Genomic DNA, 16,544 nt, shown 5'->3' with positions numbered 1-16,544 from the left:
CAGCCGTGCGATGATGCTGCATGCGATCCCTGCGATCCTTGCAATGATCCCGACTGCGAAGAAGCTACGAGGCAGGAGTGCAATGGTATCGAACCTTGCACGATTCAACATCATGATGGTCCTTGCACGATTCAACACCATGATCCTCCTTGTACGATTCAACACCATGAGCCTTGCACACTTCAACATGGTGCTTCTTGCTCGATACATCCTCATCAGGCTGCTTGTACGATTCAACATGAGCCTTGCAGGATACCGGATTGTCGAAGTGCGACTTCGACGCCTTCAACATCACAACCCCCTACGCCGCATGGGGCGGTGGCTCAGCAGGCGTTTTATGCTTATCATCCGATTAGTGGGCATGGGCAAAGTGACACGGGGTTTCAGGATGCTGAGCATCCTTTTCAGCTGAGTACAGCGCAGCTCGATGAGTATATGTTTATGAACCAATGACACTGTTATAAATGGATAGAAGGTGGAGCGTGACATGATAGAGAGGGTGCTGCGGTGATGGGAACAAAGCACGACGGACCATGACGGGGTCCAAGGTCCACCACATCGAAATGATTCAACGCATGCGAACTAGATACCCAACGATCTTCTTGAATGCATTAGCCATGAACTTATCGTTACATTTTTTCTCAGTCTTCTGTTGGTACACTGGCCTCTAGCAGAGCCTTTTGCGGCACTTGATCGAGCCTATTGCGTTTTACCGGGGGCCGTAACTGGCACCAAAGTCTTGCGTGGCATCTTCTCTGACTTCTCTTGATGATCTGATCTGATCTGAGCTCGCCAGCTCATATGCAACCTCCCAACGCCTTCGCTCAAAGCCCATCGCGGTCTTTCGTCTGGATTGGAGACAGGCATGTTTGCACTGTCTTCTTGCTCATTTCAAGGCCTCTCCCCTCTCTGTCAAATTCCCTCCATGGTCGCAGAACTCAAGCCACCTTCTCAATACGGCCTTGACCCGTACGGAGTAGCTCCATACACACTTCCCGCACCATTTCCATAAGCCGTATTTCCACCGTACGCAGTCCCGCCTCCATACCCTTCAGCTCCATACGCCGTCCCTCCACCATACGCACTCTGCCCACCGTTCGCCATAGGATCATTCGGACTAAAACCTCCATAACCATTCTGATCGCCCGATTGCCCATCTGAGTTCAGATCTCGTATTATGCCAGCCAATTTAGCCTGCAAGACCCGAATACCAGAATGTAAGATTTGATCCGGTGGCATAACGCCCGTTCCTTCGAGTTCGAAATAGAAATTCGTTGGTTCTGCCGCATAATCAAAGGGTTCTCCTTCTTGCGGTGGCTCTTCCCAATCACCGTTCTTTTGCGGTTCTGGCCACTCGGCTTTGGGGTCGGTTTCGTACCATAGTGTTGTGTGCTTCAATTTGTTCCACGGGTCGTATTCGAAGCCCACGGCTGCTGTAGGTGCCCATTTTGCGTGTTCTTTCGCTATGCCTTTCTTTGCTATGCATTTTATTCGCAATTCCTGGCCTTTGCGTAGTTGGCAGATCAGAGGGCCTTGACCTGCTGGGTCGGCGATGATGGGTGAGCCGCGTGGGGGAAGATCGTCGGATGAAGAGCCGTTCATAGAGCTCGTGCGATTGTAAGTTGCGCCTGGCGCGCCGGATTCGACGAAAAGATCGCGCGCGAAGACTTTGAGGTTTTGGTCGCTGTTGCGGTTCGCGGCGTTTAGTCGGAGTACGACGCTGCAGTTGTCGCAGTATTCGTCGCATGTGCAGTCTCGGAAATCTACCATATCGTCTACGCCTTTTGTGCTCAGTGGGATGAGGCCCAGTCGATGCGCGAGGAACTCATCGGCGAGGACTGAGGTGTTGCTTTCGATTTGACAGAGATCGATGGCGATGGTGGGCACTTCGGCGAGCATTACGCGGCGAACGGAGTTGGCGAGGGCGAGCGAGGTGTTGGACAATCGGAAGCGGATCGTGGTGTTGGAAGTCTGCCATCGCCTAACGTGTTATTCCGTTTGTTCTGCACAAATGCGCTGAGACGCCTTTAGCGCTCCTCGTAAGCACCCACCTCTCGGATTGTGATCTTTGGCCCGCTGTCATCGCCATCGGTGGCGCCGAATGCGTCGTAGTCCATGTTGTCGCTGTCTGTCTTCGAGTTGCGCTGCTTCGATTGAGCGGGGCCTTTTCAGTGCTGCGAGGGCGCTTTCCTGAAGGTTACTAGAGGCTGAGAGAGCGCGATGCAAGGTGCAAGCGAGAAGCGCAAAGAGAATGGTCGTTGTAGTGAGCTTGTTGCGATGCCTTTCTTTCACGACGCGACTTTCGAGGCCGACATGCGCTAGCAGGGGTCTGCATGTTCAGTTCACGTGCCCAGAGCCTCACTGCACAGCATCAATACAATTTTCCCTAGACGAAATCACTAGAAGAAACAAGTGTACATCCTTAAGAAGCTATCTTCTTGTTTTCTTATTTGCATCGTTTTTACCAATTACATATTGCAAGGACGCTATCACAACAATCCAGATCGCCAAGTCTCGCTGCAAGCCCAACTCCCTGTATTCCTTTACCCGAACGCCATCGCCATGCGGCTACACTGCTATGCTCAAGTTGCGCTTTGACTTATTAGAACATCCAGGCGACGGCCAGGAAGGCACCAAGGACCACCCAGATCTTGCTGGGCTCGTGGGCAGATGTTGCACCCCCAGCAAAGAGGCCGGGGTCTGCTGTGCCGCTTCCCTGCGAGAAGCCTCCTGCGATTGTCGTCGGAGGACCCATCAACTCGGGGTCCTCAATTGTTGGAGTGGGCGTTGGCTTGTGGATGGTTGCCATTGTAGTGTTCAGAACAGGAAGGAACTGGTGACCCTGTGTTGGATTGGCTGGCGAGAGTTGTACCTCAGATGCCGACCAGACATTTGTGTAAGCAGGTGTGGTGGTCGCTGCAGGGATCGGGTAAGGTGCTTCGCCAGTAGCCTCTGAGCATGGAGTTTCTGGCAGTGGTTGAACTGGTGTTGGAAGACCGGGAAAGAGTCCTGGTGCTTCTGTTGGTGCGGGTGGTTGTCCAGGTTCTCCAGCAGGCAGAGACGGCATCACTGGACCAACATTGATGCTTGTCGGAGGCAGCATTGGCGCACTGGGTGCATGGGTCATGCTCCCATTACCACAGTTGGACACCACAGTGCTGTAGCTTGTCAAGGTTCCAGTGATGATGGTGAGAGTGGTCAGCGGGATCTCCGTGAGCGTCGATGGAGGAAGGTCTGTCCAGATGGAAGCGGAGCTGGACAGAGTCGGCTCACTCGGCGGTGGTGCCAATGGATACGTACTGGATGGCTGGCCAAATGTTGGATATGAGGCTGGTGGAGCTGGAGCAGGCGGGAGCTCTGGGACGGTGGTGGGTGCTGGAGGCAGAGCGGGAGGCTGGGTGCTGGGCGGGAATACCATGGTGCCGTTGCCACAGTCAGATGTCACAGTGCTGAGAAACATCGAGGATCCCTTGGTGTATGTTACCGTTGTAACGTAGGATGGCAGCGATGCAGTGGGCAGCAGGTCGACATCTGGACTCAGCTCGTATTTGGTTCCAGTTGTAAGAGGGAATGGCGAGGGATACGATGTAGGCAGACCGGCTGGGACGGTGTATGTGCGTGTAGCGGATTCGACTGTCGGGAGCAGAGCAAGTGACTCCTGTGTGTATCCAGCGGCCTGAGTGTTGAATTCTGTTGTGACAGATGTAGTACTGGCCAAGTCGACCGCTGGCAGTCCTTCGGCTTGTGTCGCCTCTGCCGCTGCTGCTTCGGCTGCCGTCGCCGCATTGTCTGTCTCTGCGGAAATAGCAGCCTCAGTAGGAGCCGGTGCCACTCCAGTCTCGGCGGCCAGCGCATCGGTAGGAGTGGTCGGCAATAGTGCCGCTGGGTCAGCTGCCGCCTCAGTTGGAGTAGTTGCCGCCGCCGGATCGTTCAACGAGAGCGCCGCATCAGTCGAAGGTTCTGCCAATGCAGCTGCAGTCGATGTGGACAACTGCTCATAGGCCGCGACCAAGTATGAAACGGAGCTCGATGCTGCGACCTCTCCGGTGTTGTTCAGCAACGTCTGAGCTGAGGTTGCTGTGGCAGCAGCGAGCATCATGCTGTTTGAGGCCTTCATGGCTGCAGCGGCTCCGGAACTCTAGTTGATCTGTTGTAGACTGGTCGAAGCAATGTAGGTGATGCGGTGCACAAATGTAAAACGGTATCGGACGAGGAATGAGTGGTTTACTGACCATTGGACCGAGGATTGCTCGAAGCCATGATATACAGTCCTCTGCTGCCTACAGCCATCTCTTTTCTCATGACCAGCCTTGCTGATAATGCGAGATTGCTGTATCAGAACAATCTCGGCCAGCCTCGTGAGGGAGTGCCTGAATCTGCAGTAGAGGCGAACGACCGCTTGAATGGAAAATGTTGTGGCTGTCATGACCAACGTCTTGCAGCTCCGAGGCAGTCACACATTGACCCAACGGGCGAGGCTGGGCCACTGTGTATGGCAGTACTCGGGAACGATGTCAACATCAAACACAAGGTCAGCCACCAATGCCTCGTCATGAACGATGGCGAACGTTGGTTCCTGAATTTCACAGTAACGGTCCGAGGACGACGTTGCCAGGTCGCCTTCGGAAGACGGCTAGAGAGCACGAAATGCTGCATGCCGTTTCTTGTCCTCGTGACACTTGCTGCGTAGGTTCATGATCGAAGTGTCCAGAAGTGTATGAGGCTAGCCTGCAAGTAAAACCGTGAACGCTTAACGGTGGTCAGCCTTGCATAGCGTACCAGCAATGCTGAACCTCGTTGGATTCTGCATTAAGCAACCAGTATGGAGCAGAGAGCACAGTGGAGCATGCACATGACATTGTGTCATCGGATTTGCCCAGTGCAGTTCTGCTTGGGTCGAGCTGGCTGTGCAAGGTGCAAGAGTGTGTACAATTCGCTGGTATGCAGTGCTACACTTCCGCCATCTTCATATAACCCCTCCTTGACGTGATCATCGGTGGTGCGGTCGAGCATCTGGGAAGACACTGCTGGATGGAGGCACTCGAGGGGGAGGTCGTGCGGTTTTCACTGCTCAATCGCCGCAACACGTCCGTCGTCTCGCTGTCTTGCGCTCGACTGGCACTCGACTGCGTAATACTGGCGACGTCGATTCAGCATGCGATGGGTGCCTGGCTACCATGACGGCGAGGGGAAGATGCGGATGGTGGATGGAAGGGAGCGTGGTGTTGGACAGGGCGGACTTCAATGCTCGACGCGTGATGATGCATCGGAGGATTGTTTTGCCAAGTCGGACTTTTCCACATTGCCCTCCATGTCGACCGTGCTTTCCCAGGAACATCCTTGACAGCGCGTCGACTGCAGACTGCAATCTGCATCAGACGCTCGAACATCTACTTGCACTACATCTATCACGCGGACCAGTCGATCTTGAGGGCAGCCATGCGAGCTCTCATGAGTACGCTTTCGGTAGCAGAGACAGCAGAGGAACAACACGCCTATCCAGCTTGCCGCCGATGGGGTTTGGGACCCCGGCTCTCCTGCTCTTGCACAAAGGCTTGTGACTATGGTCCTCTTCATGTGGAAGACAATGAGACTACCTGAGAAACTTCCAGTGTGGAGTTGGCGTTGCGATCCCGCTTGCGCTGATTGCAAGACCCATTCTGCTAAACGGAGCTGTCCCAATCCAGCCGAGTTTCCGCTGCTCATCTGCTGCTACAGACACAGGAGACCTGGAGCACTCTGAAATCAGGCGCAGTGTCTCGAATCCTCAGATTGTTCTCATGACCTATCATGCGGGACGTTCGACACCTTCCACAATGGGGCGATACAATAAGATGCACTAGTTGCGACGTATCTGCAAGTCGTCGCTTATCAACGACATGCTTGCTGCCAGACCTCTTGACTGGTTGCTTTGGTCGCAGGACACCACTACCTTCTGCTTTGGGTGGGATCGACAAGCATGCTAAGCAACAGATCAAGCTCTGCTCTTCGCGAACTTTAGTGGACGCGTTCGCAGCTACCCTCTGGCAAATGAACAGACACCGGGCATGCGTTCAAATTGGTGATTGCTTGGGCGATCAAACTTCTGCGCAGATGGCGCGCTTATGCAAATTCGGCAGCTTATCCACCACTTGCATTTGGCCTTCCTAGCACAGCTCAAGCGCTGGACCTTAGTGGATGTCACCATCTCTCCATTCTCAGGAACGATAAGCGTTGAACAAGCACTCTAGCACGCCCTTGGCAAGTCTTGATCCTGTGACTGGTGGATGAAGTGAAGACTTGGCTCGCTGCAAGACCTGCAAGTGATGGCGAGCTCACCGCAAACGCCGGATTACGAATGCTACGAGCAATGTACTATCTACTATTGGCTACGACGGTAGCGCCAGCATGCCACCGAGTGCAACCTTTCTGCCGACGAAGAGATGCTTCTGTGTCTACATGCGATGATGTGACATGTCTCACGTATGTGATAGAGGCTCGTGGAACATGTTTACCCGAGATGCAGGACGGCCTTTTCACACAACAGGCAGGTATCATCGCTTAGCGCTCGTCCACTATCACTTTCCTCGACGAAGTGCGAGATGGGACTGCCACGCCAGTAGTTCATTTTTCACAATGGCATTATATAAAGGTGAGGAGATTTGTTCCGACATCACGATGCTCAACAACACAGTACAACTTGCTTCCGCCCCGGTCTTCTCATTCTCTCCATCATGTTCTTCAGAGCATCCCTTGGCTTCGCAGCCGCCGCGGCGGTAGTTTCAGCTGCACCAGTGCAGCAGGGAAGCTCTTCCATCGTTCTTCCCCTGAAGCGTGTCGCCAACTTCTCTTCGATGAAGAGCATTGTGCAGAGTGGCGAGGCTAAGATCAGCAAAATCAATTCTGGCAGCAAGCTCACTGCCCGTCAAAGCTCCGGTTCCATCACCAACGAGGATGTTACCTATGTGGCGCCAATCGTCGTGGGAGGGAGGACCTGGGACCTTATTGTGGACACAGGATGTATGTTGGTGGTGAATCGGCAACTGTGTACTTTGAACTAATGCTGGACTTGCAGCCTCGAACTTGTGGTGTGGTGCTCAGAGCTCGTGCGAGGCCACATCGACCGGCAAAGCGACTGGAGGCAATTTCCAGGTCTCTTACGGCAGTGGCTCTGTCTCGGGCAAGGAGTATACGGACACCGTCTCGTTCGGCGGCCTGACTGTTCGATCTCAATCGCTTGGTGCTGCTACATCCGCTTCGGGTTTCAATGGCGTTGATGGGATCATCGGCTTCGGTCCCGCTGATCTCACGCAAGGCACTGTCTCTAACGCCAACACTGTTCCAACGTTCATGGACAATCTGTACAGCCAAGGGAGCATTGCAAGAGAAGTGCTTGGCGTGTACTTCCGTCCAGAGTCCGGCAGTGATACGGACGACGCCAACGGAGAACTGACTCTCGGTGGGACTGACAGCTCCAAGTACAGTGGAAGCATTCAATATTTCCCGCAGTTGACAAGCGGTTCAGCTGCTCCATACTGGGGTATTTCAATCGCTAGCTTCACTTACGGATCCACGACACTAGCCTCCAACGCCCAGGGTATTGTGGATACTGGCACGACTCTGATCTACATTCCCACCACCGCATACAACAAGTTCCTTTCTGCTGCCGGAGGTAGGACTGATAGCAGCTCTGGTCTGGCCAGCTTCACTACCAAGCCAACTGCCAACTTTGGTATCAAATTCGGGTCGACCACCTACAATCTGACCCCTGCGCAATACCTGGTGCCCACAGCGCAATACGGCTTCTACGGATTGTCTTCGGGCAAGTACTACAGCTGGATCACTGATGGTGGTAGCTCCGGCGTCAACACTGTAAGTCTGCCCGCGATCCAAGGCCTTAGCTTTTGGTCAATGTGCGCCTGCCCCCAACGATCACTTTACTGACACATGCAATCTAGATCATCGGCCAGAAGTTCCTCGAGAACTACTACTCCGTCTTTGACACGACCGGCTCGAGAATCGGATTCGCCACCCGGAACTAGGTTCTCTTATTAGTCAGAGATACAGTCTTGCGCTGTAGATTGGCACCAGACGCATGAATGACCTCGATACTGCAGAGGAAGTGACTTTCAAATCCATCTGCTCACAATCAAAATCGCGACTTCCTGCGGATCATGCTTATTCTCTTATGCACCAGTGCGTCTGCGTCAAAGTGAAATTACGTGCGGCTCGCAAAACAGCTCGGGTTGCATAACGACGACTCAAGATAGTCAGAACGCACCAGCGTTCAATGACCCGAAATCCTCGTCCGGCCGTATTAGCTGTCTTTGCACAGCGTCAGACCACTGGTTTCGTGAGATACTGCTTATCACATTCGAAACTCACCTTGATGCTCCTTGAATTGTCCTGTACGACAGTCCAAGTTTGAATTTGTGAGACATCACTTTGATGATGCTAACCCCCAAAACCAAGATTATCGAATGGCACAGCTTCGACAGCCCTGCTTAATAGGAGCAGAAGGGCACCATATGGAGGTGTGCCAATTTGTTGGTGAAAGTGTTGAGCTTCTCCATCTTGGGCGTTGGGCCTTGCTCGAAGCTTGGAATAAGTGCTCGGTAAAGTGAACATAGGCGTGGATGGAGTGTAGTTGTGCTAGGGAGTATAAGCTGGATTTTTCTACTTGCAGCAGTAGTCAGGTCTCGAATGTAGCTGAGGTCTAGCGTGGGCTGATTCAGGAGATTTTTATTGGGGGAATAGGAAGAGAGCAATGTGTGCTTGATAGCTCCCATGTAAGAGAGACAAAAATCGCAGGAAGTAGCGGACAGCTTGTTGCATTTAGAGAGTCAGTCATATGAAACCAGAATTTGGCTCGAAGGTGTTTCAAAAAGAGCTTTGCGTGGCCCATGAGGCGACGAATTTGATCTTGAATATCGGCTGAGACTAAGTTATGCGAGACCATGAGGCAGCCGTACCTTCTGCGAGGAGGAATCCCATTCACAACTGAGGAAGCTTCTACGTCCGCAGTCCGGCTCTTGTCGCAGTTATTCTTCTTCCTCAAGAAGGCTGGCCACAGTTGCAGTCATGCAGAGGACTCAACTTGCTGGCAGCACGTCGACCATATCGATAATGGAACTCCCCTCAGTAAGTGCTTCATAGCATGGGGGCCGGCTTTCTGTCCGACCGAAAACGCAGCGAGGACGCTGTAAAGGCTAGCCAATCGTGAACTTCGGTCACGGTGCTCCCAGAAGGAATGCGCATCCAAGCCAACAGCGCTCGAAGCCAGCGATGGCAAGCGGGTACGTCCAGCTTCATCAGGGTCACAGATGGCCACCTTTCACCCGCCTCGCTGCAAGATAGCATTCATATGTTCTTGACTATTCTTATAAGTCGTCTCCAGATAATTCAGCTTCTTCTCGAGGTTTGCCATTTCGGCTTTCACATCAGTCGCTTCTTTGGCTTGCCGCTTCTTGATGTCCTCAGTAGTAGTAAGCACGAACCTATATCGCAACCCTTGCATTAGTCTGGGACCCAGGACCCATCGTCATGGTGTAGCCGGAACCAGCCTCGGTTACGGTATACAGCCCAAGCTCAAGGGTGAGGAGTAGCTTACATCTTGCCGACACCATCATAAACTGGAGTGTCCTTTGGTAACGAGTCCAATTCCACCGCACTCAACTGCAGCATCCGACTTTCGCGATTTTTGGAGTTGATCTGGCCGCGCACGATCTGGAGTTGCTGGGAAGCGAAGGCGGCCTTTTGCTCGATTTCTTGCAAGAGCTGGGGTGGTGGCGGTTAGTTACGTGACCAGCACCAGGAAAGAGCATGGGATGAGGATATACACACCTGCTGCAGCTTCTCGTTCGGGATCGCCATGATGCCGTAGCCGCGTCGCCGTCGACAACTGCTCGAAGGTCCTGTGCTGTGGTTTTAGAGATCGCTATTGCTGTCACATGCGGCATCTATTCCGGGATTCAGGCTTGGCGTCAGGCATGGACTTCGGGAAGCCACGCATGCCGCGGTAGATCCAGTGAGACCTACTGCAAGTGACGTGTGTGCCTGCAAACACCACAAACAGTTCAGTATTGTTTGTCTGGTCACACGGCCACTCATTGCATACAGGAGTCTTCTACGCCAACCCGGATCAACACCTCTCATTTCTTGGCCATTTGCGACTTCCACAGGTTCACTGCACGCCAGAAGCTTACGTCAACTTCGTGTATCGCGATTTAGCAACTCGATCCTAGCATGGTAGCCTGGCTACCCAGCATCCCATATCCGCCTGCTAGGGACGATGGATACTGGGCTCCAATAACGTCCACATTGGACTGGTGTGAAGAGGTATGCAAGAACTGCATGTTTCCGTGTCGCTGCTGGTCCGCAGTCGCAAGCTTCAGTCATCTTGGCCTGTCTTGTGGCGATACTGACAACGCGTAGAATTACTACGCGACTCAATACTCGGCAGAAATTATCAACACTTTAACGAATCTGCTGTTCATCTACCTGGCCTACCGAGGAGCCCGGAATTGTATCCAATATGGACACGATCGCATTTTCCTCATCACATTTATTGGTACGAGTTTGTGAATATCATTTTCAATAAGACCTACAAGCTCACCCATTCTCGTTGCAATGTAGGATATTTCTTGGTCGGTTCAGGCTCCTTCGCCTTTCACTCCACGCTCTTGTACCCATTCCAGCTGGTCGACGAGCTTTCCATGATTTACACCACCTGCCTCATGTTCTTTGCGACTTTCGCTCACAAAAGGTCACAATGGATACAAATCTCGATTGCACTAGGAACCACCGGGCTTGCCATTTTTATCACCCTGTATTATCATTACTTGCAGGATCCGACATTCCACCAAAATGCGTATGCGCTCCTCACGATCATCGTCCTCAGCCGAAGCATGTACATTATGGAGAGGGACATTCGACCTTATTTCCGAGGACGCAAGGAGGAGCACGAGCGGATGAGGAGAGACAAGACCGTTTCTGACGCGACACGAGCCCGGGAACAAAAATTGGATGAAAGAGACCGATGGATTCTGAAGCAGATGTGGACAATGATTGCACTTGGAATGACTCTCTTCCTGGGAGGGTTTGCAGTTTGGAATCTGGACAATGAATACTGCTCCACAATTCGGAGATGGAGACACGAAATCGGCTTGCCGTGGGGAATCCTACTGGAAGGTCACGGATGGTGGCATTTGGGGACTGGTTTGGGCGCGTATTTCTACATCGGTGAGTAACACAACTCTGGACGATGACCTGAGTTTGGGTCGCTAACAAGGTCTTCTGATAGTCTGGGGTATTTGGCTGCGACACTGTTTGAACGGCCGAGCAGACGAGTTCGAATTGAGTTGGCCTAGTTTCATATCTCTGCCAGAGATCGTGCGCAGCCAGCAGCCAGCGATGAACGGGAGTGCGAAAAAGAAGTTGCGCTGATCGGAGCGAAAATTGGCGACTGGAAATCTGCATGTGACGCTCGCTCCATGATGACTAGCGCTTTTACATCATGATCGGCGAAGCGGTGCGAGTGCGACGCGTCCAAGAAGCGAAATACCCGTGGATGCGCGCTTTTTGCAAATGCTCGTGAGAAGACTGGTATGGAGTACTGTGCGCGAACTCCGATCAGCGGACAGCGTCAGCGTACTCGACCGCTTCGAGTCAAGCCTGGCCTGCAGCTGCAGAGTGTCTTTGGACGGTAGCCGGCGCATATGCAGACCATCGGAGCACGGTGCTTTGCTCGAGCGACACTTGGCACCGGCTGCAGACCAAAGCGGAGTGAGATAGCACGCTTGGGCAATGAGCAGATGTTGACGCAGCAGTGCGCCTGATGGCTCATATAGAACCTCTCGACGATTGTACTTGCTGCTGACCACTGCTCGGACGTGCAGCCTCAAGTGAACAGAATGTCTCAGTGCTAGCGTGAAGAAGTGTCCATGGCCATTCTGTCTCTCCAGGTTCAGCGCGACAGTGGAGGACCAGCACGATTGACTTTTGTGGCTCAACCATGTGCCCGCCTTTGGACCGAACAGCCACTCAAAAGCCTCGAGTGCTGATGACTTTCTCGCTTGTCCAGCGCGGCTTTCTTGCCCTCGACAGCACACCTCCGCTCTCCGCAAAAAGCTGTGGCCAGCATGACGCGTTGGATTATGCATGCAATCATGGGAATAACGAATGTCACGGTGAGAAGCAGCGCTGTACGCACGAGAGTTATGCCCTGGCTGAGCGTGCATTCGCCGGAGCCGAACGAATGGGGATGATGTGGGACCAATGGCCGTGGCTATTTCGACGACAGCAACAGGGTCAAACGTAACGCGCCGGATCCGAGTCGCTTGATCGTTGATCCACGACGCTTCCTCTCCGCTTCCAACGTCCGTTTGCGGAGCGTATTCCATCACGTGGAAGTGTCTGGTCGAGAGTTGTACACTTGTACTGGGGCAGCCTCCAAACTTGCTGCGCGCTCACCGCGGAGACTCGCGTGCGGAGTCAGCTGCGTCGACATGGCCGCCGCCCCAACACACGCCGATTGCGGCTCTGGTCATCACGGTATCTTGTGGAGCTTGCTAGGGACTGGGCCTGGGACGCGGTAAACGGGCGCGACGATGAAGAGCGCCAGCGACAACCGCCGCGCCCAGAAGACCCTCCGGCCGCAGATTTGTGCACGGCAGACTCCATCATCTCCGCCTTTCTGGCAGTAGCGCGAGATGGGGCTCCGCTCTTCGCGACCATTGCCCTGCGCCACTTGGCGTTGGCAACGAGAGACACCCACCACCGCACGGCCGGCGGCACATGCGGCAGCCAGGATACGCAGGTCGTCGACCCGCCCAGGTTCCCATTCCTCCAGCTTACCTATCCACGCAGCAGCTGTGCCGACGCGAGCCTGGGGCTTGGTCGAGACTGCTGCTAGCGAGCGCGCTGCGGCGTCGTGTGCCCTCTGCCTGCACCCACGCTACTTCGGAGATAAGTCGCGGCACGCTAGAAGGTTGGGGCCATCTCATATCATCCACACCATGCCCCTCTGAGGTGGAGCGTTACGAGGATCGCAGGCGCTGGTCAAGGTTGGCGCTTCATCTCTAGCTTCGCCCAAGACGTGCTTTCTTTTCCGCTGCATTCCCCATTACCACTGTCTCGTCCCCTCCACCTCCAACCACAGCTCGCTCAATCGTAGCTGGCATGCAACCATGGGCTCCATAGCCATTCCAGAGCCCGCCATGTCGGAGACGTCATCTTCGCCCTCTGAGACCATTGACGTGCAGACACATGCTCCTCCGCAGTCCTCGTCCAACAAGCGCACCTCCACCGATGCCGGACTCAAGCCCAATGGCATGCGACCGAACAAGAGCGTCAAGAGAAGAGCTTCCAAGGCTTGTCAGTGCTGTCGCTCGCGCAAAGTCCGTTGCAATGTTGTCGAACACGGCCCGCCCTGCACCAATTGCCGCCTCGACGAGGTCGAATGCATTGTGTCGGAGAGCAAGCGCAAGAAGTGAGTTTTGGGCTTGTTCGCGACTGTCGCGGTCTCGTTCTAAACAAACTGTACAGGAAATGGACGTCGAACGACTTGGGAGCTTCGCCGCAGCTCGGCAAGGGAGGTTTGCCATTCAACAAGCCTTCCGTGTTTCCCATGTCTGCAGCACCACCATATGCGCCAATGAGGAAAGAATCGGTTTCTGAACATGTCCCACATGCTTTGTGTGAGTTGCAGTGATGAGTATGCAAGGTGTTTAAATGCTGAACGTCACCACAGATCAGGATCTCGGGCGAAGCATGTCCATGTCTTCAGATCACCCCAGGCCAAATCTTTACACGTCAGATATGATGATGAACCTACAGCGACTGACTCACAAACCCTCCATGTCGAGCCCGGCTGCCGTGATGCCTCAATTCAACCTACCACAGCAGCCGTCCTACAGCCTGCCGAATTATATCAAACCGCTACCCTCGAAACTCGATGTGGAGGACATTTTGTACTTGGAGAAGAAGGGAGCTTTGACGATACCAAACCAGCAGCTCCGCGATGAACTACTTCGGAGTTATGTGGAATTCATACATCCATTCATGCCATTGCTCAATATCCACGACCTGGTAGCCACGATCGATAGGAACGATGGAAATTCGCCCATCAGCCTGTTACTATTCCAGGCTATGATGTTCTGCGCCGTTGCATCAGTCGATATGCGCTTCCTCAAGGCTGCGGGGTATGCAACCAGGAGAGACGCCCGGCGAGCTTTCTTCACCAAAACGAGGACTCTCTATGATTTTGATATCGAGGTCGATCGCATATGTCTGATCCAATCACTTCTGCTTATGACCTACTGGTATGAGACGCCGGATGACCAGAAGGATAGCCACCACTGGATGGGGATTGCAGTCTCACTGTCGCATACAATCGGACTCCATAGAAATCCAGAAAAATCAGCTGCTATGGATCCTGCGAGGAAGAAATTGTGGAAACGCATTTGGTGGTCAACCTACATGCGTGATCGTCTGGTCGCACTGGGAATGCGTCGGCCAACTCGTATCAAAAACGCGGATTTCGATGTTCCAATGCTGGAACTCAGCGATTTCGAATGTGCTGTGCTTCCCGAAGGACCATCGTGTATTCCGGCGAGCTGCAAATTGCTCCGAGATTTGGACATGCAAAGGCAGCTGAACATTATGTGCATTCAGAACGCGAAGCTTTGCATCTGCATGAGCCACGTTCTCAGTGTGCAATATTCAGTGTTGAATAGCAATCACGGCGTAGTTTCTGACGAGGGCAATACGGTGACCACGGTCCGCCTCGTTGCGAAAAAGCGCGATCCCGAGCAGACGGAGGTACAGACATGCAATGCGGAGCTGGAGCAGTGGAAGTCAGAGCTTCCCGATGAAGCACAATACGCGATTCCTACATGGACAGACGTCGATTCTGGCAGGGACTCGCTTGTGCTCAATCGCAGTCTGCTGCATATGATCTACTTTGCGACCTTGTCCGCTTTGCATCGCCCTCAGGTCCTGCCATCCACAGCGCTTCCTCCACGACAGCAGCAGACGGAACAGCTCGATCACTCACGCAAAGCTGTGCGGCTCGCTGCGAGCGAAATCACGAGCATTGCATATCGCCTCTACGATCTCGATATGGTGCGGTATTTGCCCACCTCAGGAATCACAGTCCTCCTTCCGGCGATCATCATTCATCTTCTCGACATCAAAGCTCCAGACGAGGTGACCAGGAGAACCAGTCTCCAAGGCTTCTGTCAATGCATGCAGATCATGAGCAGACTTCGCGACATTTACGCAGCAGCAGACTACAGTACCGCATTCCTCGAAGCCGCTATTCGAAAGGCGGAAATTAGTCTTCCTCAGAAAACCGACGAAGTCCGCGAACGACGCGTTATCACGTCTGCTCAGGACCTATTGGGAGTTGGCAAGAGATTGGGTGTAATGCCAGCAGACGAGCGTCCAGCCATCGAGCGATCAGGCAGCGGCGCGATCACGCCTCCACCAGATTCCGCCAACGGAATCGGCGATAGCAGCGACCGCGATAATCGTCTGCTGAATCTCTCGAACATGGGCGCTGCGTCGACATCTATGACAGACGACGACATCGCTCGCAAATTGAACAACTACCTAGCATCCACACCTCCCGGAAGCGACGGGCACGCCACACAGCACGACTCTGGCATGGGAGAACACGACGAAAGCAGCGGAGCAACCAATTTCCCAAGCTTAATCAACATGGCACCCGAATTCGAGCCAGACTTCGACAGCCTGATCAACCTCGATGCTGCCGGTGATGTCTGGGGTCTCGATGAGGGCGCTTATGCAGCCATGTCCGGCGAAAGCGGAGGCTTTATGGATGAAGCCTGGTTACACGCCATGAAAGAAACTGCAGGACTGAGCCCTCCGAAAGATACACCGATGACTGGTGTCATGGGCGTTACTGCGATGAATGAATTGGGACAGGATGTCAGTCTGAGTAAGGATATCAGTTTTTCGAGAGAAGGGGATATCAAGGCTTTGACGGTTAGTGCTTAGGGCTCGAGAAAGGGACACTCTCCAGAGGGTATGAGTTATGCGAATGACCTGGAGAATCAAAAGGCTTATGAAAAGGTTATGACGTGGGTTCTGTGGAATTTATAACAGAGACGGCTGAAAAAAATGATTCAGTGATGGCAGATATCATGACAGATGTAAAAATGTAAGATGTGTGATGTTTGAATACAATCAGAACCAAAAGTTCCAGCAGAGTATGTGCAGTGCAAGAGCGCGTCCCCGAAATTTCAGATGCCTTGAATTTCCAGTGACCAATTAATTGATCAGAACGCGGCCTACTTGGAAACGACGGAACGAAAATTCGATATTTTTTGATCTCTCCTCGCGACCTTAATTCCACGCCTGCCTCACTTCTCGAGATAGAGTGCATCGGATACGTTGGATGAGGCAGAGATACAAGAATCCAGAAAGCACTCGAATCCTTCGAGCGAGCAAAATACGCAGTATGATATGTAGTCCCAGGTTTGCTTGCCAGCAATGGCCAGATTGTATTAGTGAACAATTCATCAACATTACCCGGTTCGACG

General features: G+C 53.2%; 6 protein-coding genes across 6 annotated transcripts; 3 read left to right on the top strand and 3 right to left on the bottom strand.

Moving 5' to 3' along the window:
- Nucleotides 1–951: 951 nt before the first annotated feature.
- On the bottom strand, nucleotides 952–2,117 carry CKM354_000407300 (DNA-directed RNA polymerase II core subunit RPB3; the record flags this gene model as incomplete). The annotated part of the gene is made up of 2 exons (XM_044799298.1): nucleotides 952–1,971; nucleotides 2,052–2,117. 2 exons carry the CDS (start codon nucleotides 2,115–2,117, stop codon nucleotides 952–954), a joined length of 1,086 nt encoding a protein of 361 aa, XP_044655233.1.
- A 485-nt stretch (nucleotides 2,118–2,602) lies between these two features.
- CKM354_000407200 (uncharacterized protein) lies at nucleotides 2,603–4,117 on the bottom strand (the record flags this gene model as incomplete). The annotated part of the gene is made up of 1 exon (XM_044799297.1): nucleotides 2,603–4,117. The coding sequence occupies one exon, from the start codon at nucleotides 4,115–4,117 to the stop codon at nucleotides 2,603–2,605; it is 1,515 nt and encodes a 504-aa protein (XP_044655232.1).
- A 2,596-nt stretch (nucleotides 4,118–6,713) lies between these two features.
- CKM354_000407100 (uncharacterized protein) lies at nucleotides 6,714–8,021 on the top strand (the record flags this gene model as incomplete). The annotated part of the gene is made up of 3 exons (XM_044799296.1): nucleotides 6,714–6,999; nucleotides 7,055–7,851; nucleotides 7,938–8,021. The coding sequence occupies 3 exons, from the start codon at nucleotides 6,714–6,716 to the stop codon at nucleotides 8,019–8,021; spliced, it is 1,167 nt and encodes a 388-aa protein (XP_044655231.1).
- A 1,292-nt stretch (nucleotides 8,022–9,313) lies between these two features.
- Nucleotides 9,314–9,852, bottom strand: CKM354_000407000 (uncharacterized protein; the record flags this gene model as incomplete). Its single annotated transcript, XM_044799295.1, has 3 exons — nucleotides 9,314–9,476; nucleotides 9,590–9,756; nucleotides 9,823–9,852. The coding sequence occupies 3 exons, from the start codon at nucleotides 9,850–9,852 to the stop codon at nucleotides 9,314–9,316; spliced, it is 360 nt and encodes a 119-aa protein (XP_044655230.1).
- Nucleotides 9,853–10,224: 372 nt separating this feature from the next.
- On the top strand, nucleotides 10,225–11,424 carry CKM354_000406900 (uncharacterized protein; the record flags this gene model as incomplete). The annotated part of the gene is made up of 4 exons (XM_044799294.1): nucleotides 10,225–10,317; nucleotides 10,414–10,549; nucleotides 10,615–11,220; nucleotides 11,282–11,424. The coding sequence occupies 4 exons, from the start codon at nucleotides 10,225–10,227 to the stop codon at nucleotides 11,422–11,424; spliced, it is 978 nt and encodes a 325-aa protein (XP_044655229.1).
- A 1,742-nt stretch (nucleotides 11,425–13,166) lies between these two features.
- On the top strand, nucleotides 13,167–15,999 carry CKM354_000406800 (uncharacterized protein; the record flags this gene model as incomplete). The annotated part of the gene is made up of 3 exons (XM_044799293.1): nucleotides 13,167–13,468; nucleotides 13,525–13,676; nucleotides 13,730–15,999. 3 exons carry the CDS (start codon nucleotides 13,167–13,169, stop codon nucleotides 15,997–15,999), a joined length of 2,724 nt encoding a protein of 907 aa, XP_044655228.1.
- Between the last annotated feature and the right edge of the window lie 545 nt (nucleotides 16,000–16,544).

The sequence above is a fragment of the Cercospora kikuchii genome (assembly GCF_019650295.1).
Source record: "Cercospora kikuchii DNA, contig_00002, whole genome shotgun sequence".
Taxonomy (NCBI): domain Eukaryota; kingdom Fungi; phylum Ascomycota; class Dothideomycetes; order Mycosphaerellales; family Mycosphaerellaceae; genus Cercospora; species Cercospora kikuchii.
Note: the sequence above shows the minus strand (reverse complement) of the source record. Positions and strands in the feature narration are given on the sequence as shown.